Source organism: Mesoplodon densirostris, chromosome 6 (assembly GCF_025265405.1).
Source record: "Mesoplodon densirostris isolate mMesDen1 chromosome 6, mMesDen1 primary haplotype, whole genome shotgun sequence".
Taxonomy (NCBI): domain Eukaryota; kingdom Metazoa; phylum Chordata; class Mammalia; order Artiodactyla; family Ziphiidae; genus Mesoplodon; species Mesoplodon densirostris.
The window spans coordinates 41,035,918-41,058,553 of NC_082666.1; the positions used below are offsets into that span (position 1 = coordinate 41,035,918).

Below are 22,636 nucleotides of genomic sequence, written 5' to 3' on the forward strand. Positions count from 1 at the left end.
GGGAGGACCACACCTGGAAGCCACCAAGGTGATGAGAACCGGTCAGCCTCAGGCCAAGTGCTCCAAACAAAGCCACACCTCCTCCCAGACCTTGACCTTGGAAGTACCCAGTGGAGAGACAGGGGCTGGTGGGGTGCCTACCTGCTGGCTTGGAGGCCAGGGGTGAGGGTGGGAACCGGGTGGAGTTGGTGGAGGACAGCCGGGGCCGGCGTCTTCGGAAGAAGCTCCTCAGCAGCCCACACTTGAGAGATTCCACCAGGGTGGTCTTCCCAGACCCTGAGTGGCCGAACAGCTTCAGCTTGATTCTCGGCTGCAGGTTCTGTGTGGGTCTCAGTTGCTGAATGAAGAGTCCTCGGTGCGTGTCCTGAATATAGATGAGAGAGGGCCTGTTAGTCACAGGAGAAGAGCAGCCCCTGAGCAAAAGGCACACGCTGATTCCCACGGTTCAGGACCCCTGCTGCATCCTTCCGGTCTGCGGGTTTTCTTTGCTTTTAAAAAAAATTGAGGTATAAGTGACCTATAACATTATATTAGTTTCAGGTGTACAATGTAAATGATGCGATGTTTGTATATATTGTGAAATTATCACCACAGTAAGTCTAGGTACCATCCATCACCACACATAGTAACAATTTTTTTCCTTGTGATGAGAATTTTAAAGATCTATTCTCATCAACTTTCAAATGTGCGGTACAGTCACCATGCTGTATGTTACATCCCCAAGACTTATTTAACTTATAACTGGAAGTTTCTACCCCAACCTGCAATTTCTACCCACGTGGCAGATACAGTCTGTTCTGTCCCCACTGCATTAAAAAAATTTAAATGTAAAATAAACATACAATTCACCATTTTAAAATGAACTATTCAGAGGCTTTTAGTGCATGTACAATGTTGTACGACCATCACTGCTATCTGGTCCCAGAGTGTTTTCATCCCCCCACAAGGAAACTCCGTGCCCATGAGCAGTCACTTCCCAGGCCCCTCTCTGCCCGGCTGTTGGCAACCACCCATGTGCTCTGTCCCAGTGGATTTGCCTACTTTCATTGCATTTTGATGCACAATGAATTGGATGGAGCAATTCCTGCCAAGTGGTCCATTTAAAAGTGAAACCGGGTCAGCCCTGTTAGACTGGTCAGGTGACCTCCTCCTTCTGTGTGGAGGGGTCTTGTTCCTTTACGACGCTCTGAAGGTACAAGATGATGAGAAGAAGGACATCACAAGGTACAAAGCTAAATGCTGGGGAGGGGCCTGGAGGCCATGACAACCTTTCCGCTTTCTTCTTTCTCAGCCCTACAGGGGAGAAGCAGGAGTCTCTGCAGCCCTGGATAATTCACAGATTCATCATCAAACATTTATGGAGGGTCTCCCGTGTGCTGGAACAGGAAGGTCTACACCCGTCCCAGATCCGCAGTTTTGGGGGGACACAGACATGCGAACAGTGTGACATCAAATGTAACATGGGTGCTTTTGAAGGGGTGGTGTTGGTGAGGTGCTCTGTGCCCCCAGAGAACCCACCTCAAGGGCTACGCTGGGGGGGGCACTGATCATGCCACCCTGGCTCCATCCAGCCTCACACACCTGGCCTGCTTCCCAGCTCCTAACCCAGTAATAACAGCCTGTCAAGAGCTGTGGCTTGCAGCCTGAGGTCGAGCCCTTCTCCCCTACCCACGATGATCCCCTCTGCTTTAGCTTGTTAACTTCCACGCATCCCAGGAGACCTGTCTTGCTGTGGCCTCTCCAGGAGGTTTCCTCATAGGCAGGCTCAAGCGCACATGTGGCTCTCCATCGTCACCCCACTAGACTGTAGGGTAATCATGTGACACTCTTCTCTGTTAGACTCAAGGGCCAAACCTTGAGGGGAGAGACGGTATCCCCAGCACCTGGCACAGGTAGGATGTCCAATAAAGAGGTGTTGTGTAAATGATGTACTCAGGGGGTGACCCATGCAAGAGCGTTTCAGAGGCAAATGTCTGCCTTTCCCTTTCAGCGTGATCTCAGACCTGGCCGGACCACTGCTTCCAGACCCAAATCCTGGGAGGCGCTGACTTACTGCTGACCTCTTGCAGCTGAGCCACCGTTACTTTCTCCACCAACGACCAAGGATGGGAGCGTGCTCAGTAACAAACACGGCTCTCCTGAGTTCCTACCCCCATTTTCTCTTGGTAAACTCTGACCCATCTTTCTCAGCAGGGGCAACACTGTCCCCTAGCTTGTCATTTTGGAAATGGACGGTAGCGGCTTTAGTTCTCAGCATTGGGGGATACTGCTGGCGGTGGGTAGGTGGGTGCTAGGGGTCCTGACGTGTACATACAATGTCCTGAGCGGTAAGAATTCTCTTGAGTCTGCCTGACTTCTGAGTGTCTGCTGAGCATTTATATAAGAGAAAAACCTTGTTTATGATCATCTGAGCTTAGGACTTAATTGCACTTTACATATGACCCAGAGGGTTTTGGGAGGGCTTGGTTTAATACATAATGACTTTCCCAAGAATGCAACTATTTTATACACTGGTGGAATTATATATACATGGGTTTTTTTCCTAATCTTTCATGAGCTGTGATTCCCACTTCTGAAACGTCAGCCTGTTGCTGCTGTATTTGAGTTGCTATCCCTCCCACATCCGTGGCATCTGAAGGTGTTACATTCAGTGATTCTGCAGATGGGTCCAAGTATCTGCCAATTTCACAATGTCTCCTCTTTGCCTGTGCTCCGCATTTACATACACATTCTATTATACTACATATATTCCTTCGATGTCTTTGTTATATTATAGTTAGGGCACTCTATTGATCTTTATTTTATTTTTAAAATATTTATTTATTTGGCTGTGCCAGGTCTTAGTTGTGGCATGTGGGATCTTTAGTTGCGGCACGCGGGCTCTTAGTTGTGGCACGCGGGATCTAGTTCCCCGACCCGGGGTCAAACCTGGGCCCCGTGCATCGGGAGCACGTGAGTCTTAACCACTGGACCACCAGGGAAGTCCCTCTATTGATCTTTGAAAATTACCTGTGTAGGTACATTGTTATCTTTGAATTTTATTTTGGGAGAGTAAAGGGCATCACAATATGTACATTATAAAGTATTGGGTTGGCTAGGGTTGGAAACCATGGTTGGGACAGTGATCTGGTTTCTTTTTCTAACCTCAAGCACTGCATTGGGTGGAAAAAGCTGGGGTATCTTGCCAGCAATTCCCCTGAATTATTACCCAAGTCAGTACAGAAGCTGAAAAGTTCTATCCTGAGACAGTTACTCACTGGGTGCTGCTGAGCAGGCATGAAGAAATGGGGTGCTGGCATTCTCCCCCATGCCATCTACTGCTGCTGATGAGCCCATGACCCCCTGAAAGAAATCTACCATCTCTCATTCTAATGTAATCTCCGAAACCAGCCCTTTATCTTCCCTCTAAGTCAGGCCCCCGCTACACCTCCACCCACCTCACGCTGAGTGTCTGAACTGTGAGCATCCCCTTCTGCTAGGAGTACCTCACCGAGTAAATTAAAAACTTCTCCACCTATTTCATGACCCACAGCCACCTAACACGCACAGCTCCTTCGTGTGAAGCCAGTATCTGCTTCTCCTGACACAGTGCAAAGGCAGAAAACCTGCTTCCAGCCTCAATCCCGTCCTTAGGTCTGGACGCACTGTGTAGTGAATCGCTCGCTGCTCTCTTCTGTTTCGTGCCTTCCTGATCCTGGCACTGTGAGCTTTGGCCAACATGTCTGTCCTGTGTGAAGGGGTGAGGGCACTTCTGTCCCTTCTGCACGAGTCCCCGCAGGCCCTTCCTCTCTGAGCAGACTTGCACCTAGGGAACCGATGGACACAGGTGCTACCCTGCGTGCTTCCAGCAGCAGCTCTGAACCAAGGTGGGCTTGCCCCACGCAGCTGAGAGATGGTATGTCTCCACTTTGCTCAGCGCCACCTGAGGCTGAGAGCCCCGCTCACTCCTCCCCACTCCACGCAGGGCAGTGGCGGGCCGGCAGCGGCTGGCGATCTGTTTGCCTGCTTCCCAGGTCAGCCCCAGAAATGGAGGCAAGAGGGAAGAGAAGCCAGTGACAGTGGGCTGTGACCTTGGTCCTGTTAGTCCAGGTTAAACAAGAATCCTGCAGGGTCACGTTTACAGAAAATCCCCCACCCCTGATATCTGAGCAAATTCTTCATGCCCAACCTTGATACCTGATCACCCTGGCGCACCTTCAGCAAGAATCCAGATGAATACTATAACCTTTAAAACTTCCTGTTTTCCCGCTGCCTCAACGTCCCCACAAACAGGCTGTGAGTGCCAGCCCAGGTGCACCGGTGTGTAAGGTGGGCTCAGCCACAAGTTCCCCTTCCTACCCTCCCAAGGGTGACCCCGTGACATTCAAACGCACCAGTGACACTGCCCCCCGCTTCCCCTGCCTTTCCTCATGTACCCACCCTGATCCCTAGTAAAGACACTTGCCACGGGGGCTCGCAGCTTGCCCCTGGCTTGAGTCCGAGCTCTGTGACAATGCTCTAAGCCCTGTCTTTCTGGGACCTATGATATAAAAAGCTGTTTTGCCCTGAGCCTCCCCTCGTCTCCTCTTGTGGCCACAACCGGCTGACCATCTCATAAGAGAATCCAAAGCAGTCAATCCAGCAAGAAGCCTCCCAGCCTTTGGGTTTCCTCTTAGCAATTTTCCACTCACTGACCTCCCCCCACCCTTGCTCCTTGGCTATAAATCCCCACTTGTCTTTGCTGAAGTTGGGGTTGAGCCAGTCTCTTTCCTCTGCTACACGCCCACGGCAGTACCCCCGGAAGGGTCATGAATTATTCTTTCATGAACAGTGGGAGGAGTTGTGACAGATGCATTTCCTGTCTGCAGGAGTAACTTCCACATTTGTATCTTCCAGCTTATGCTGTGTTTTCACTCACATCCCTTATTAAACCTCAAAGAAACCTTTGTGGTTAATGTGGTTGTTCTCCCTTTCAGATGTGGAAACCAAGGCTCAGAGGGGCCAAGGCACTTGCCCAAGGCAAAGACAGAACTCACCACCAGGTCTCTTTTCTACCACTGCTGTCAGTGAAAGGGAGGTGGTGGGTTTCTCAGAAGGGGACTGGGGAGCAGGGAGCGGTAAACAAGGATTTGCAGATGGAGAGCAGAATCTCAAAGTGGGGATGTCTTGAGTTACAAGCACTGTGACTATCCAAGGAGGGCCGTTTCCAGTTTGTCCCACTCAGAAGACACTTTCCAGTTAGTGCAAGGTCCCGATTTAAAGTAAGATTTATAAGTCATTGCTACAATAAAGGCAAGTAGAATGAGAAGGGGGCCCCCCTGCTCTGGATTTGCATGGACAAAGGGCACATTTCGGCACCTCATTTTTCCTAAGCAAATGAATTGGATTGCTGGCCCGTGTTAACAGGCTCCACGTCTTCGGGGAGCCCCAGGGAGGCTTCAAGATTTTTTTTTTTTATGAAATTGCAGATTGAGCCTTCATCTGGAGGGGCTGTGCTCATCTCAGAACCCATCACTAGCTCACATGTTGTTTCCCCAATAATAACTGTCCTCAAGAAATCTTTTTTTTTTTTTTTTTTTTTTTTTTTTTTTTTGCGGTACGCGGGCCTCTCACTGCCGTGGCCCCCTCCATCGCAGAGCACAGGCTCCGGACACGCAGGCCCAGCGGCCACGGCTCACGGGTCAAGCCCCTCCGCGGCACGTGGGATCCTCCCGGACCGCGGCATGAACCCGTGCCCCTGCATCGGCAGGCGGACTCCCAACCACTGCGCCACCAGGGAAGCCCAAGAAATCTTCTTTTGTCCAAGAAAATACTGCTTCACTGGACTGACAGCTCCGCTTTTACAATGTCCTCAATTCCAGACGATCATACCAACACACATGCATTCTCACTTTTCAAGTGGAGGTGAATGGCGGGCAGGTGAGAAAAATAATTCGCAGGCCAAAGAAAGGGGTACAGGGGTTGCAAGCCATCCCACCTTCCTGCTCTCTGCCCAGGGCCTTTGCACATCTCCTGGCCCTTCCTTTCCCCTTCCACCAGGACCTGCTGGCCTGGGCTGGGATGGACTCATTCACCCTTCACCTTGCCCTTGGGAAGATGAGCCAGGAAACTGCTCTCCATCAAGACTGACAGAATCCACCATTATCTTGAAAGGCAAGGAAAAGCAAGATATACTCGAGATTTCCTGTCTAAGGAAATTTAACCTCGTCCTCGGGGATGACCCCTCTTCGTGCTCACTAAGAACTTTGGAGAATCTGAACACAACTGAATTTGATATAGCGATCTGAGACAGACGTTTCTGAAATCTCTCCCCTCCTGGTGGGTGATGAGTTTCCACTTTTCACCACTAGATGTCGCAGCAGGGACGGGTGGCGCATCCAGATCGGGGTCCCCAGGAAGGCAGCTTGCATCAGCCTAAGAGTGTGTGCTCTCCAATGCAGACTATGGTTTTGATGCGGAGAGGGGCAAAGGAAAGTACGGAGTGTGCTCTTGGCTAGCTCTAGAAGGTGGTAGGATATCGATTTCTTTGGAGGGGGAGCACTGAAGTCCATCTGTGGTCTATATTTAACAGAAGCTCTAAGACCCTCCCTGTGCCTGGGCTGGTCAGGTCCTCACTGGCTGGGCCGGGGGAGCATGAGCAGGGACACTGCCCGGGGGAGTGGAGGGTTCTTTGTTACCCAAGTCTTGGTTCATGCGTTGAAATATTCTTGTGTCCTGTCCCCCTCGCCCCCAAAGGCTGGCGGATGTGGCTGGGACGTGGTGAGGCCTCTTGCAAGCAGGTGGGAAGCTGGGGGGAAGCAGCAGTGAACCCCGAGGAATCAGAACCCTAAACCAGAACCTGGGCTTCCAGGTGCTCACAAAGGTGCGTTTGTGAAAGTGGGAGGCTAGAGCACATATTTCCCCGTTAGCTTTAACTATATACTTTAAATATTTACACAGGAAAGTGAGCTCCCATTTGTATTCTTGCCCAAAGCTCACAAAGTAATTGAGCCTGGACAACTCTGGTCCAAGCAGCTGTCCTATCTCACCTGGCCGCCAAGACCACCTTCTATCTGGTCTCTCGGTCTGAGAAGAGGGAAATTCCTAACCTACTTACTTAACACACTTAGACCAGTACCCAATCACCTCACCAAGATCTGTAAAACTGGGCCTATCTTTCAGATCAGATCTCCTCGGGCATCATTTTCTGCCCCAAAGACCACACTCAAACTCTGTTGCTAACCCCATCACCCCTTCCTTTTTGATCTGTTTCCTAGAACACACCCGACTCTTTACTGCCTCAGGACCTTTTCACTCATTCCCTCTGCCTTCTCCCAGCCCTTCCTCTGGTTGGCTCCTCTTTCTTGGCTTTGGGTGTTGGTTTAAATGTCACCATCAGAGAGGCATCCCCACACCAGTAAGTGGAAAGCAGCCACCACCTGCCATCCCCTTACTTTCTCTCATTTCACCCCATTTGAAACCCCTACACTTACACCAGGGGGCAGCAAACCTTTCTGTAAAGGACCAGGTGGTCTCTGTTGTGACTGCCACGTATGTGTCTAGAAACCAGCCAGAGACAGGAGTAAATGGAGGGGTGTAGCTGTGCTCCAGTAAAACTTTATTTACAAAAACAGGTGATGGGCTGGTTTTGGCTCTATGGCCATTGTTTGCCACCCCCTGACCTATCTGGCATTTTCTTATTTGCTTATCGGTTGGTCTTGCCTCTTGTTTGCTGTGGTCTCTTTGGTGCCTAGAACAGTTCTTGGCCTATAGTAGATACTGTGACTATCTTTTAAACAAGTATTATTTGGAAACTGCATTGCTTTTTGAAGGCCTGGTTAATTTGGGTTTCTAGTTTCCTTTCTTCCAGCACCTTTTGCCCCCTGGCAATTTAGCTTTCAGTTTCTCATCTGCAAAGGTAACTAAACATCAGCAGATTGACAGGGAGGACCATCTCCAATCTGGGAAAGCCAGATAAGAGCATGGAGAAATGACATGGCTTTCCACACGTGGCAGGATGCAATTAGACCCAGCAGGATGGGAGCGGCAACTCTTAATTATGCAAATGCAGTTTACTTGTGGTGAATTTTAAATTCTGGGCAAACTCCCAACTTTGTCCTATTTTTCAAAATATTCCTGGGCATGTTTCTTCACTGTCTAGTCTCAGGCTTAGGAAAAGCAACTACTTTTAATATCAGTTTACAGAAAAGCTGATTAGAAGGACAATCATACAAAATAAAAATAAGCCAACTCCCCAAACCCCCTTGAAAGTAGTCTTTTAAAATCAGATGAGAATGGACCTTGCAGTGATAGTAAAAATGGATGCCAATGCAAAATCTAAGTGCAAGCCCTCCCCGCCTGTCCTAACATGCACTCCTCCTTTCTCTAGGAGAAGAAGTGGTTTGGCTAAGTAACAACACAGTTCTTGGGCAGGTTTGGAGGGCCGGAGGGGGCTTTGTTTAGTAGTGGGGGTGAGCACCGGGGACAGTAGAGGGTGCAGCTCCTCTTTATAAGAAGGTGGTGCCTACAATGCAAGGTGGAATTGTGGGAGCCTCCAGAGACCCCGTAGCAATGGTGTGCTGGAAAACCAGCTCATTGCAGGGGGCTTGGGGCGGGGGTGGGATAGGCCAGATCTGTAGTGTTTGCTGATTCCTGTGGTGTAAATACCACCACCATGGCTGATTTCAAGCCCTGAATGTGATGGCACTGGACACGCAGCTGGGGAGAGATGTGTATGGGGGGCTCTCCCAGACAGTACCTGGGGCCCCAACATTCCACTACCCCCAAATCATCTCCTGTTGAACTGGATCAGAGAGGCAGATGCACTGCGTTCTTCCTAACCTCACAAGCCCCAGCTCGGCCACCCTCTCCCCACACCTGCCCAGATGTGCTGGCTGCAAGGGTCTCACTTCCCCGAAGTCAGCCCCCTGCTCAAAGGATCAAAATCTTCTCTCATTTTCCTCCGGCCCACCCTCTGCTGTCCCGAGCTGGTCAACACGATGACTTTTTTTTTCTTTTTTTTTCCAAATTTCTGATTTCCGTGATTGGAAAGAGTCATGCATTCACTAGGGAAGAACAGACTAGAGAGGAAGATGAAGAATAGACTTTTAAACACATCAGGTTTGTGAATCATCAGATGGAGATCAGAAGATCTATGGACATGGGCTTCCCTGGTGGCGCAGTGGTTAAGAACCCACCTGCCAATGCAGGGGACACGGGTTCAAGCCCTGGTCCAGGAAGATCCCACATGCCGCAGAGCAACTAAGCCCATGTGCCACAAGTACTAAGACTGTGCTCTAGGGCCTGCGAGCCACAACTACTGAAGCCTGCACGCCTAGAGCCCGTGCTCCACAACAAGAGAAGCCACAGCAATGAGAAGCCCGTGCACCGCAACAAAGAGTAGCCCCCACTCACCGCAACTAGAGAAAGCCCACACGCAGCAACGAAGACCCAATACAGCCAAAAAAAAAAAAATCTATGGACACGCAGGTGTGGGCTTCTAGAAGGAGATGAGGGATGGAGGGAGGGTTGGAAAGTCCTCAGTACGTGTCAACAGTTGAAGTCAAAGGCAAAGATGACACTACCCACTGGGAGGGGGTTAAGAGTGAACAGATGAAACTCTGGGACGTACCAACACCTGGATCAGGCAGAAGAACAAGATGACTTTGGTTCTATTTCCAGAAGAGAAAGCTCCATGGCTTACCCCTAACAAATGTTTAAAAATACGTTCCGGGCTTCCCTGGTGGCGCAGTGGTTGAGAGTCCGCCTGCCGATGCAGGGGACACGGGTTCGTGCCCCGATCCCGGGAGATCCCACATGCCGCGGAGCGGCTGGGCCCGCGAGCCATGGCCGCGGAGCCTGTGTGTCCGGAGCCTGTGCTCCGCAACGGGAGAGGCCGCAGCGGTGAGAGGCCCGCGTACAGCAAAAAAAAAAAAAAAAAAAAAAAAAAAAAAAAAAAATAAAAATACGTTCCTAGGGGCTTCCCTGGTGGCGCAGTGGTTGAGAATCTGCCTGCTAATGCAGGGGACACGAGTTCGAGCCCTGGTCTGGGAAGATCCCACACGCTGCGGAGCAACTAAGCCCGTGAGCCACAACTACTGAGCCTGCACGTAGTTGAGGAGCCTGTGCTCCTCAACAAGTGAGGCCGCGATAGTGAGAGGCCCGTGCACCACGATGAAGAGTAGCCCGCGCTCGCTGCAACTAGAGAAAGCCCTCGCACAGAAACGAAGACCCAACACAGCAAAAATAAATAAATTAATTAATAAACTCCTAAAAAAACCAAACAAACATTCCTAGACTTGCCAACTGATTAAAGGTGAAAACACAGGGAACATTTCTGTTGTTAATTTGGCCCTTAGAAACCAAATGGCATAGCAAAGCAGTTTAAGGCCAACCTCCCTGCTGTCCCAGATGCAGACTTCTCCCCATGACTGTGCTTAGGATTCACGTGGGGTGGGTAGGACTGAGGGTGGCAACACCCTAAGGGGTGTTAGGAAAGGTGTAGAGGCAGTTTTTTTGGTTTCCACAATGAATGGGGGAGGGAATACCTTAGACATTAGACGCTTGGGGGTCCTCATGTCCTCCAAGGACAGGAAGTTCCACCCACCCAAAATGCTGCAGCTGTTAACACTCTGGTGAGAAACACTGGCAAATACGGAGGAGACAATGACATTGAAAGGAAATGGTGATAAGATGCCCCTAAGTATAAATTACCCTCTTCCCGTTCCCCTCATCCATTGTACCGTTCCCCTCATCCATTGTACCGGGTTGTGGACAGTCTCTTTCTGCAGATGATCCAGGTTATGATTGCACATAAATGTACTTTCTTGGCTTTCTCTTGGCTTCTCAAGGAGCAAGTAGAGCCTGCTCCTTGAGGCAACCGCCCACAAGTCCTCTGTGATGCATTCTCCAGGGAGGCACTGGGATATCGCGATCATTTTCAAGAATCAGGGTCCAGTGCTGGGTGCCCCCAAATCCCAAGCAGTTATTTATTTTGGGATTTATTAAAAAAAAAAAAAAGATAGAGGGTGGTTAGAAATGCTTGGCAGCCAACTCCTCCCTTTCTGGCGACTCAGAAAGCTGAGGTCTAGAGCCGTTTGAGGGAATGACAAAGGCAAGCGAAAACGCGCGTCTCGCTGAACACAGAGTTGGGGAAAACTCTGCTGAAGGGAATGGGGCTCTGGGTGACCCAGCGGAAGGCGACCCATGCCTGCCACAAAGCACGTGAGCTCACTGGGGGAAAGGACCATCCCTGGCTGGCGAGGAATCAGCATCGAAGAAGCCCTGAGCCCCTGATCGAGCCCTGAAAGCAGATATTTCTGTTTTGGTCTGGATCTCTGCTCTGCACTAATTAGTACGTTGCTCAACCTTGTGGAGTCCAGGTTTCCTGCAGGAACATCCCCATCTCAGGCATGTAAAATTACAGTGCTGCCACACATACCGAGGAGTAAATGGTGGCTGTTACTAAAAATGACTCTCAAGTGTACCCTGCCACATTTGCCATTGCTGACGCCCCACCATCTGCTCCTGGTGGGGGATGGGTCACAAGAGGAGCCTCCACAGAAACCTCCATGTTTCCCCGGGACTCAGAGAGTGGTCCACAGGATGCAAGCAAGGATGCTGACTGTGGCAAACACATGGTGCTTACTGTGTGCAGGCATTGCTCTAAGGACATCATTTACATCACCCATCCGACCCTCATCACCATCCCGTGAGTAGCGCTATATTCAGCCCATTTAACAAACAGGGAAAGTGAGGCCCAGGGCTGTTAAAACAGTTGGCTAGTTCATCCAGCTAGGTGGCAGAGTGGGGACTCCTGAGTCTGTGCTCTCAGCCTTTACCCCAAATTTTGTCTCTCAAAGCAAAGATGAGAGGGGAACCTTTAGGTAGATTTTGGGCTCTAACAGGGATGATGTACTATATTCACAGGCATTGAAATGATTTTCTTTGTCTCTTTACAAAAACCACAGGATAATGGTAAAATACTAAACGTTGTAATATTTCCTCTTAAAAAAAATCTAGACACACAAAAAAACCAAAGTGCAAATTAATGGAAGAGAAAAAAAAGGGAAAGCCAAACTGGGACCAAGCAAGAACGCACACCACCCGGAATTCAAAATTCTGGTCTGGAAACAGCCACTGTTCCCTGAGATGCGTGGAGCTGCACCTCCTATGTATATTCCTAATTATAAAAGTAGTCGAAACATATTACACCCATCCAATCCACCCAACCTCAGCTATCGTGTTGGGTGCTCTCCTTCCTGTCTTTTTTCTGGGCATTTATCCCTTGTTTCCAACCTGCCATAATAGACATCTGGGTTTGCACCCAGCGTAGCAATCTGTTTTTAAATACAACGAAGGATCTTCCTAAGGGGTAGATGGGCAGTAAAACACAGCACAGTCCAAGGAAAAGCCTCGCCCCTCGGCCAAGGGTGACCCTCAGACCACGGGAGATCGTGGTTTGCAGTTGATTTTTGCTTAAAAATGAATAGATTGCACCTTCCCCTTGGTCACTGCTGTATAACAAGAGTTTCTGAGATGGTGAACAGCACTCCAAGAAAGTATGTGGCGATGGGATTGTCCAGAGTGCTACACTTGTGAGGGGGCTCCCCGTGTGCCAGCTGAGCCCACAAAACACCCTCAAGGACAATGCTGGGGCTTAGATCAGGACGATGGCACCGGGAGTGGCAGGTGGGTTAAAATCCCAGTCTGTGGAATTTGGGAAACCTGAGAATACCTGACTCAGCATGTTTATATATACCTGCTAAGGTGTTAAGCCTAATAAAGTGTTTTTTTCTACCAGTGGACCATACTAGAGGCTAAATAATTAACTGTAAAAATGTGTGCTCATCCAGCCTGTGGAAAGGCCAGATTTTGTTTCAGTTTCTTTCCACTATGGATGAATAATATAATGGGAAATCAACTTAAAACAGTTCTTATATTGTGACAATTTGTCTATGAACGTAAGGCTCCACACACACTCAAATGTGGGGCTCCCTACTATAAAATCCATCAAAAGTCAGAGGTTGTGGGCCTCCCTGGTGGCGCAGTGGTTAAGAGTCCGCCTGCCGATGCAGGGGATACGGGTTCGTGCCCCGGTCTGGGAGGATCCCATATGCCGCGGAGCGGCTGGGCCCGTGAGCCATGGCCGCTGGGCCTGTACATCCGGAGCCTGTGCTCCGCAATGGGAGAGGCCACAACAGTGAGAGGCCCACATACCGCAAAAAGAAAAAAAAAAAAAAAAAAAGTCAGAGGTTGCAAACCGGTGGCCTGAAGTTGTGTTTCATTTGGCTGAATATAGCTTCAAATAAAGTGAATTTTAAGATTAGGAGATTTTATGTGAAAGTTCATTATTGATTTGCTGACAGACTCATAGGCTCCCCTGCACCCCCCTTGTTTTTTTTATTTTATTTTATTTAATTTATTTATTTTTTTTGCGTTACACGGGCCTCTCACTGTTGTGGCCTCTCCCGTTGCGGAGCACAGGCTCCAGACGCGCAGGCTCAGCGGCCATGGCTCACGGGCCCAGCCGCTCCGCGGCATGTGGGATCCTCCCAGACCGGGGCACGAACCTGCGTCCCCTGTATCGGCAGGCGGACTCTCAACCACTGCGCCGCCAGGGAGGCCCCACCCCCCTTGTTTTGCCTGTAAACAAAAAGTTTTCCCTTGTTTTTCTAGTTCAAATTCTCCCTCACAATAAGACAGTCTGTGGTGGTACAGAGTAGGAGAATTCGAAGCCCAGAGTTAATTTAAGTCTTTCCTGTAAGAATGTGTGAATAGGAGGGATCTCTTTCTAGAACCTCTAGATCAAAGGGGAGACTGAACCCCTGCAGTGGCCTGGGGGATCTCAGTGTTTATCAGTTCACAGGATCCAAAGCACAAAGGTGTGAAAATGAATTATCTTCCCCAGGTCAACTCCGAGCACTGGGGAAGAAATCATTCCAACCTATGTATGTGTCCCTTCTCACTCCCCCATCAACCAGGACCAGGAGACCAGGGGACCACTATGAAAATTCAAACTTTCAGTAGCTGTGAAAGTTACTGTGATTATAAGACATTATAATCCCTCCCCCGGGCACTTTTCCAGTTATATGGCAGGATCTTTGTAGGATACCCCAAGCTTATTGTGGACAATACCTTTCAATGAGCACTTAACTGAGTAATGTTTTTTTATTTCTATAAAGTTTGTTTTTTGAAAAATTATTACATGATTATTATAGGAAATTTGAAAAAAATACAGTAATGTTTAAAGAAGAGTGTTAATTAAAAAAGCAAAATCCAAAGTCACCACTGTTACCCTTTTCTTTCCATGCATTTTAAAAAGACATAGCTGAGATTACAATGTGCACATAATTTATCTTCTGCTTTGAAGCCCAGGAATATCCTAAGCAATAAACTCCTGTTACTAAAACCTCTTCAAAAACATTTTAACGGCCCCAAACTACTCTCTTTTATATCTGTCTGTCAATTTACTAGACTTCAATGTTTCCAATTTTTATTACTGTATTATAAATAATACTGCAATGGACATCTTTGTGCATAGAACTTTTTTTCTCTGCGTTTCTTCCATTTCTTCAGGATAGAGTCACAGACATGGAACCCCTAGCTTAAAGGGTGTGACTATTTTGAAGTCTCTCAGTACATACTGCTATGATGTGGGCTGGAAAGGTACACCTGCATTTACTAATTTTTGTCATGTTTCCTCAAACCTTAGAGCAACAATGTTTGATAAACTGGAGCACAAGTGATATCTTGGAGCTCGAAACATTAAGAAAGAAAGAAGCAGAGTCAGCTTTCTCATTTCCCTTCTACTTCACACTGGGGAGGGGGCAGGTATTACAAAGCAGGTAGGAGTAGGGAAACCAGGCATAGCGACTGCAAAGAGGCCAATGATTTCCACGTCTCAATACAGAAGAAGAAATCAGAGAGGTAGCCAATGTGTTCATGCAAATCGATATGCAAACCACAGCACAGGACCAGTGCCTTTTGGTACCACTTGTGTGTCCAAAGCCTCTTTTGTTCATCCTTGTAGTTTACAAGGGAAAAAACAGAATCTTTCACATAAAAACAGAGCACTACAGACCACAATTTCTCACCTTTCGGAGTCTTGTGAGGAGACCTGCTACCTGTTCATGCTGTTCCGATTTAGCAAGATCTTCTGCTGTCTTTCCATCCTGTTGGAGAAAAACGATTAGTATTTTCCTTCACGCCAGAGAGCTGTGTGTTCCATACACCAGTACTGCCATCTGAGGCAGAAACAGTGTAACAGGCATCGGAAGCAAATAAGGTGGACAAAAGACCATGTCCTGGATTATTTCCCTTTCTGTGGGATCCTTATTTCACTTGATTGTCCAAAAAAGGAAGATAAGAAGTAGAAAACAACATGCATCGGTGCTTTGAGGTCCAATGGCGAGAAGTCTCAGGCCCACAGGCTTTAATCAAACCAGGCACCTTGTTAGCGGGCAGATTACCCTGCGTCCTGAACCTCCTCTCTTCAGTTAGGCCAACGATAAAGACTGCCATTTGCTGGCAAATTCTAGTTAGTGGAAGCTAACATCTTAAAATCCTTCCATGGACAATCTGCATATCATATCAAGCTAGTTACTGGTAATTACTGTGCGTTTCAAAGAAAAGGCTGAGTTTTACAATTTTTATCTGAAGATTTTCAGTGAACATAAAAGGAGGAAATAAGGGTCCACAGCACTTTGGTGTTTGCTTTTTAATTAGAGAATTTTCACAGGGCTGCAGTTTCACACTGAACGAATTCCTTTCTGTTTCCAGGCCGTGAACATGCACGATGATGGCTAACATTTATTGAGCAACTCCTAATAATCTCAGTGCGTCGTGTGAAGTAACCTCAGAGCCACTCCAGGGTGGCAGTAACGCCGGCTGTTCACGCACTACCAAGGAGGGAACGGAGGCTGAAGGATCTTTCTGCTGCAGTTTTAGGAATTATTACAAATTTAAAAGGAGAAAAGATGAGGGCTTCCCTGGTGGCGCAGTGGTTGAGAGTCTGCCTGCCGATGCAGGGGACACGGGTTCGTGCCCCGGTCCAGGAAGATCCCACATGCCGCAGAGCGGCTGGGCCCGTGAGCCATGGCCGCTGAGCCTGCGCGTCTGGAGCCTGTGCTCCGCAATGGGAGAGGCCACAACAGTGAGAGGCCCGCGTACCACAAAAAAAAAAAAAAAAAGAAACGATGAGAGGCAACTTCAAAAGAAATAAAAGCAATATTTTTTTAAATAAGAAGACTAAGGGGCCTTTGGCCCATCTCTCAGTGTTCACCAGTGACAGTTAAAGTTCTATTCCCTGGGGAGGCTGGGGGAATGCCCGGATCTGACTGAGAGCACACCTGCCAATCTCTCAACCCAGGTCACAATCCCTGCCGTCAGATCAGCTTTTCTCAGCCTCAGCACTACTGACATTTTGGCCAGGCTGATTCTCTGCTGTGGAAGGCTGTCCCGTGCGCTGTGGGATGGCTTGCATCACCTTGGCCTCCATCACTAGACACCAGTAGCATCCCCCTTTCACCAGTTGTGACACCCCCATGTTTCTGGACATTGCCAAACGTCCCCTGGGGGGTGAAACTACCCAGCTGAGAACCACAGCCATAGGCTGTGGTCAAAGCTCAGGTGGGCACTCCGGAGGAGGCGTGCTTTATAGTCATGCCACCCGCCTCTCTCTGCCCCTCCTCAAGTCCTGAAATGGCTCCAATGGGCAGACGAAAGCTTCTAGTTTGCTTTGGGGTGAATTAGGTAATTTGTCAGACACCACATCCAAACCAGGGATGCATGCCACACTGTCTAGATCCTTCCTGACATGATAAGAACAGGCCTTAGTTCCCAAATCTCACAGCACATTGGAATCACCAGGGTCTTTAAGAACTCCTGCTGCCGGGCTCCCACCCGTATGCTCTGCTTCTACCTCTCTGGGGTGCGATCTGGACATTAGGGTTCGAAAGCCCTCCCAGGTGATTCTATTGTGCAGCAAAGTTTGGGGACTGTTGCCTTAGTTGGAAGAAATCCGAGCTTCGACTTAAAGTTTCTGTCCTCTGGTGTGACTGGCCATGAATTTCTCTTGAAGACCTCAGATCTGCATAGCACACAGACAGAGGATGTTCACTGGCAAAGTTACTCTCCACTGTTAAGTCTCTCAAATGTCAGGAAAACAGCCATCAATAACAATTCCTTACGTTTACACAGCACTTCACAGTTTGCAAAACATGTTGCTCTAAAGGACACTGTTTGGGCTTCCAAATGCAATGTCTGCCAGTGTAGTAGAAAGAGTTTGAACTTTGGAGTGAGAAGGACCCAGGTTTAAGTCCAGATTCTGCCCCTCCCCAGCTGTCTGGTCAGTCACTCGGCCTCCCGAAGCCTGGGTTTCTTCATCTACAGCATGAGAAATGACACCCTGACTGCATAGGTTCTTGAGCAGATTAGAGAAAACCAAATGGAAAGAACCAACAAAGTACCAGGCACAGAAAAAGCAAGGAGCAGTAATCATCAAAAAAAAAAAAAAAAGAGCTGAGAGTGTCCCAAAACTCCCTGACTTTCTGTCCAAGAGGGAAAAGGGTAGGAGCTGGATCTCTTCATTCTGGCCCTGTGCTACCATGTACCCCTGAGCAAGGTGCCAGCTCTGCAGCTGGCCCACGAGAGATCCTAGCACTCACTGCCCTGCTTGTCATACACAGTGGTCTGGGAGGTCTCACTGGGAAGGATATATATATATATATATATATATATATATATATATATATATATATATATTTTTTTTTTTTTTTTTTTCCTGGTACGCGGGCCTCCCACTGTTGTGGCCTCTCCCATTGCGGAGCACAGGCTCCGGATGCGCAGGCTCAGCGGCCATGGCTCACGGCCCTAGCTGCTCTGTGGCATGTGGGATCCTCCCGGACCGGGGCACAAACCCGCATCCCCTGCATCGGCAGGCGGACTCTCAACCACTGCGCCACCAGGGAAGCCCGAGAAGGTTATATTTGAGTCAAAACCTGAAGGAGGTGAGTGAGCAAGACATTTGGATACCTGAGGAAGTCTTGCAAAGAACAGCAAGTGCAAAGGCCCTGAGGCAGCAGGATGACTCTCATGTTCGAAGAATATCAAGGAAGCTTGTGTGACTGGTGCAGGTGGAGCAAGGGGAGGAGGAGGAGGAAGAGGTGGGGACAGGGAGGCAATGTGGGTCTTTAGGGACATCCCCATCACAAGGACTTTTACTCTGAAGGTCAGTCTGAACAGATGAGGGACATGATCTGACGTATGTCTGCACAGGGTCAGGCAGGCTGCTGTGTGAGGAAGAGACTGGACAGGGCAGGATGGGAGCAGGGACACCAGTTAGGAGACCAGGACAAGTTACACATGATCATGGCCAAAGGCTCACAGCCTCATGGGAGAATCAGTGGTCAATTCCAACAGAGCAAGAAAGGGGGCAAATCACACCCACTGAAGGGGACTGGGAAAGAGGAGGTGTCCTGGGGCTCTACTTGAATACTGGAAGATGACAAGGAGTTAGTATTCTGGAATCTTCCTGACACCAACATCACACACTACTATGTGCCTGGGTGCCTACTAGGCACTGAAAGGCTCTCCCTGTGAAGGTAGAAGCATGTCTTATTGCCTCATGGCAGGGTTATGTGTGTGTACGTGGGGGCACTATGTACAAGGGGTGGGGCTGGAAACAGAGAAGGTTCCAGAGGGAAGGAACAGCATGTGCCAACTGGATGAGGTGGGAATGAGCGAGGTCCCAGGACCTGCAAATAGTCCCACTCAGTTTGGTATAGCCAAGGGGGTGCAAGGTGAAGAGTGAGGTGGGCAGTGGGCAGGGACCAGGCCATGGAGGGCACATCCTGAAGGCAACGGAGCCCCGGGATGATTTGCAACTGGAGCCCACTGCAGACCGGCTTTTCCAGAATGATAAATGTGGTGCTGGGTCGGAACTGTCAGGAAGGCCATGAGGCTACAGATGAGGGACCAGTTCCGAGGCAGAGCTGGTCCTGGGGGAAATACACAGTGAGATTTTAACCAAGTGGAGGCAGAGGACGAAGAGCTGTGAGTTCGAGAAGAATCCAGGATGTGGCCACCAGCGTGATGCCAGGGAAGAGAGCATCCACATTTCCTGGACCAGACGATTGGATGTACGCAGAAGGCTTTTGCAAAGGGCAGACACTGAGGGAGGAGAGCAGACCCGGAGGGCGAGGATGCAGCGTGGAGGCGGGGGGCCTTCCAGAGGTGGTGTCCACCAGGCTGGGTCCCAGCGCAGTGCTCAGGGGACAAGTGGGGCTGGAGACCCGGATGTGGACCTGAGTTCTCAGGTGCAGCTGCAGCCCTGGGGCTGGTGAGAGGAACAGGGGGCAGAGAGCGGGAGGGCAGCTGGCCAGGTTGGGTGGAACAGCAGCAAGAAGACTTGGAGCTGGAGGAGGGCAGCAGAGACGGGAGGGGAAGCAGGGGCAAGTAGGATTTTCTTATCCAAGGCTGGAGAGACTGTCAAGGAAGTGCCATGTCCTGGAGAGATAACTAGACATAACTGCTGGCGCTTAGGTGAGAAAGACAACAAAGAAAGGTAAGGAAGGAAGTGATTATAGTACAACAAAAGTCAGAGTGGGGCTTCCACTGGGGGCAGGGGCAGGGTTGAGCTGCAGCTGGGACAGGCCACCGGGGGTTTCTGGGGTGGCCTCGAAAATTCTACCTCTTGACCTTAGTGGGGTTACAAAGGTGTTTGTCAAATCCACCAAGTTTTACTTTTGCTCATGTCCTTTCCTCAAAAAAAAATCTGTTTTATTTTACAATAAAAAAATTTTGAAGGCGAGGTGACTGGGGCTTCTGCAGAGTCGAGGGAATTCCGGGAGTTGAGGACACACTGTGGCGGGCGGAGGAGGGGTTGGAGGGAAGGAAAAAGAGGACCAGACCTTCAGAAGACTCTTCTCAGTTATCCTGGCTGAGGACAGACAGGGAGAGGGAGGGTAACAGCTGGAGGTGCTGTAGGGTCCAGGGAGGTGGTGCCCGATGGGAAGAACCCTGCAGGCAGGCAGAGGGGAAAAGCTGGCCCACGAAGAGGGCGGGGCTGTGCCGTCCAATAAGGCGGCAGCCCAGCCCACACGCGGCTCTGTGGGGCTGGAAATGTGGCCGAGCTAAGATGTGCTGTGGGTATAAAACGTACCCAGATTTCCAAGACTTCAATCATAGAACTAGAAGTATCTCAATAATTTATAAATACTGATTACAAGTCAAAATGATAATATTTTGCACGTTATTGGGCAAAATACATTACTTTATATGTTCCTTTTAACATATTAAAATGTATTAGTGAAATTAATTTCCTCTGTTTCTTTTTCCTCGTCAGATGCGGCTACTAGAAAGTCTAGTACGACACAGGCAGCAAGCTGTCCTTCCACGGAGCCGGCCTCAGCCCGCAACACGGCGCCTCTGTGATGACCCGCACCCTGTGTGGAGCCCACGTGGCTTCCCCGCCCTAGGAGACCCCTGTCTCCACCATGCCCACTGGGGGGCCATGCACATCCAGCCCCACCAAGCCCCACCTTGGCCGGGCCAGTCCGGGCTGCGCTCCAGCTCACTGTCCTTCCAGCTCCGCCGGCCTGGGCCCTTCCTTCTCTCTCCACTCTCTCTGTGGAGTGCTCCTGACCCCCCTGGAAACGTCCCTGGGGACTCTGGCTCTTAATTCTCACGGGTCCCATCTAGTAGCTGTATACTTACTGCTGTGACCCTTGGGTCTGACTCTCTCCCATTATTTTATTTTATTATTACTTTTTTTTTTTGTGGTACACAGGCCTCTCACTGCTGTGGCCTCTCCCGTTGCGGAGCACAGGCTCTGGACGTGCAGGCTCAGCGGCCATGGCTCACGGGCCCAGCTGCCCCGCAGCATGTGGGATCTTCCCGGACCGGGGCACAAACCCGCGTCCCCTGCATCGGCAGGCGGACTCTCAACCACTGTGCCACCAGGGAAGCCCCTGACTCTCTCCCATTAGACTAGAAGTTTCCAGAGGGAGGGGCCGCTTGCCTGACTTGGCCCCTCTGTGTTCGCTGTTCTGTGCCTGGTGCACAGTGTATGCTCAGTATCTGCTGAATGAATAAATGACTGAGGCCCCGTGGTGGACTCGTAGGGACCAGGGAGGAGCGCCTGCAGTGAGCTGGGAAGGGTGGGGAGCAGAGTTACCCCTGAGGGCCTCTTGGGGGGAGGCCAAAGGCAAGGGGAGATGACCGCGGGCTCACAGTGGTCAGGGGGCAGCCTAAGGACCCAGCAGAGGCCGAAGGTCACACATTTGAGAGGTCCCGGCCCACACTGCCGGGTGGGCAGGAGCAGCTGCTGGCATCTTCACAGCCGTCCTCGACAGTTTACTTTTTTTTTTTTTTTTTCTTTTTTGCGGTACGCGGGCCTCTCACTGTTGTGGCCTTTCCCGTTGCGTAGCACAGGCTCCGGACGCGCAGGCTCAGCAGCCATGGCTCACGGGCCCAGCCGCTCCACGGCATGTGGGATCTTCCCGGACCGGGGCACGAACCCGTGTCCCCTGCATCGGCAGGCGGACTCTCAACCATTGCACCACCACGGAAGCCCGACAATTTACTTTTTATGAGGCCACATCTGTAACAAAAAAATACTTCTCCCCATCAAAATGTACATCAATGCTCTATCGTGGAGTAGCTGGACCGAGTGCCAAGGCATGGATGGTCAGGGTTTGATAATGGCTCGTCGGGTCATTGCACGGCGGTAGGTGGGTTTGTGATGGGCGAGGAGGTGCCCTAAGAAGGGACAATCCCAGGTAGAGCACTGGTAAGCACTGGGCCTGCAGAAGAGCCCAACTCGGGGCTCAACACTGCAGAGAACAGACCCACTGCTTGTGGGGAGGGAATCACATCCCTGTCACATTAGCGCAGCCAGGGAGGCAATGTCCTAGGCCAAGAGCCAGTACCCATTTTCTGTCAAGGGCCAGGTAGCAGATATTTGGGGCTCTGAGGACCATAGTGTCTCTGTTGCAATTGCTGTCTGCCCTTGTAGAGTGAAAGTGGGTACAGACAATGTGTAAACAATGGGCGTGGCTGTGTCCCAGTAAAACTTTATTAAAAGAAGCAGGCAGCAGGCTGAATTTGGCCTGTGGTCCACAGTTTGCCAACACCTGTATGACTCTCCAGCCTCAGAGCCCTGATTTTCCCAAGGTTGGCCACCATATTTCAAGACTCCGATGGGTCTACTTAGAGAAACACTTTATGTCAGCAAAGTTCTAGTGAGTTTTAGGAATCTCCCACATGAGCAAATGGAGACTCAATCCACTGTTGGGCCAGAGACAACTCAAATGATAACGTTTCACTGCAGCAGTAAAACAACAACCTTATCTCTTAGCGGACATATTTTTCCTCTTTGGTATTTCTTGAAATGTGAATCAAAGGGTTTCTTCTGCAGGAAGGTACCAGGTCTGGAATGGGGAATGTCGGGAGTGAGACACTTAAAGAAATGAGATTTAAAGAAATCTCATTTTAAAATATGTTGTGGGCTTCCCTGGTGGCGCAGTGGTTGAGAGTCTGCCTGCCGATGCAGGGGACACGGGTTCGTGCCCTGGTTCGGGAAGATCCCACATGCCGTGAAGCAGCTGGGCCCGTGAGCCATGGCTGCTGAACCTGCACGTCCGGAGCCTGTGCTCCACAACGGGAGAGGCCACAACAG

The 22,636-nt window shown here is 49.9% G+C and overlaps 1 protein-coding gene across 1 annotated transcript in view; it reads right to left on the bottom strand.

The window, feature by feature from the left end:
- Positions 1-22,636, bottom strand: part of DAPK1 (death associated protein kinase 1) — a 214,836-nt gene that overhangs the window by 26,096 nt on the left and 166,104 nt on the right. The window contains exons 19-20 of the mRNA XM_060100587.1: positions 15,054-15,131; positions 142-364 (exon numbers count right to left, since the gene is read on the bottom strand). Of these exons, the coding sequence (XP_059956570.1) occupies positions 142-364; positions 15,054-15,131 (301 nt within the window). The remainder of the gene's footprint in view (positions 1-141; positions 365-15,053; positions 15,132-22,636) is intronic.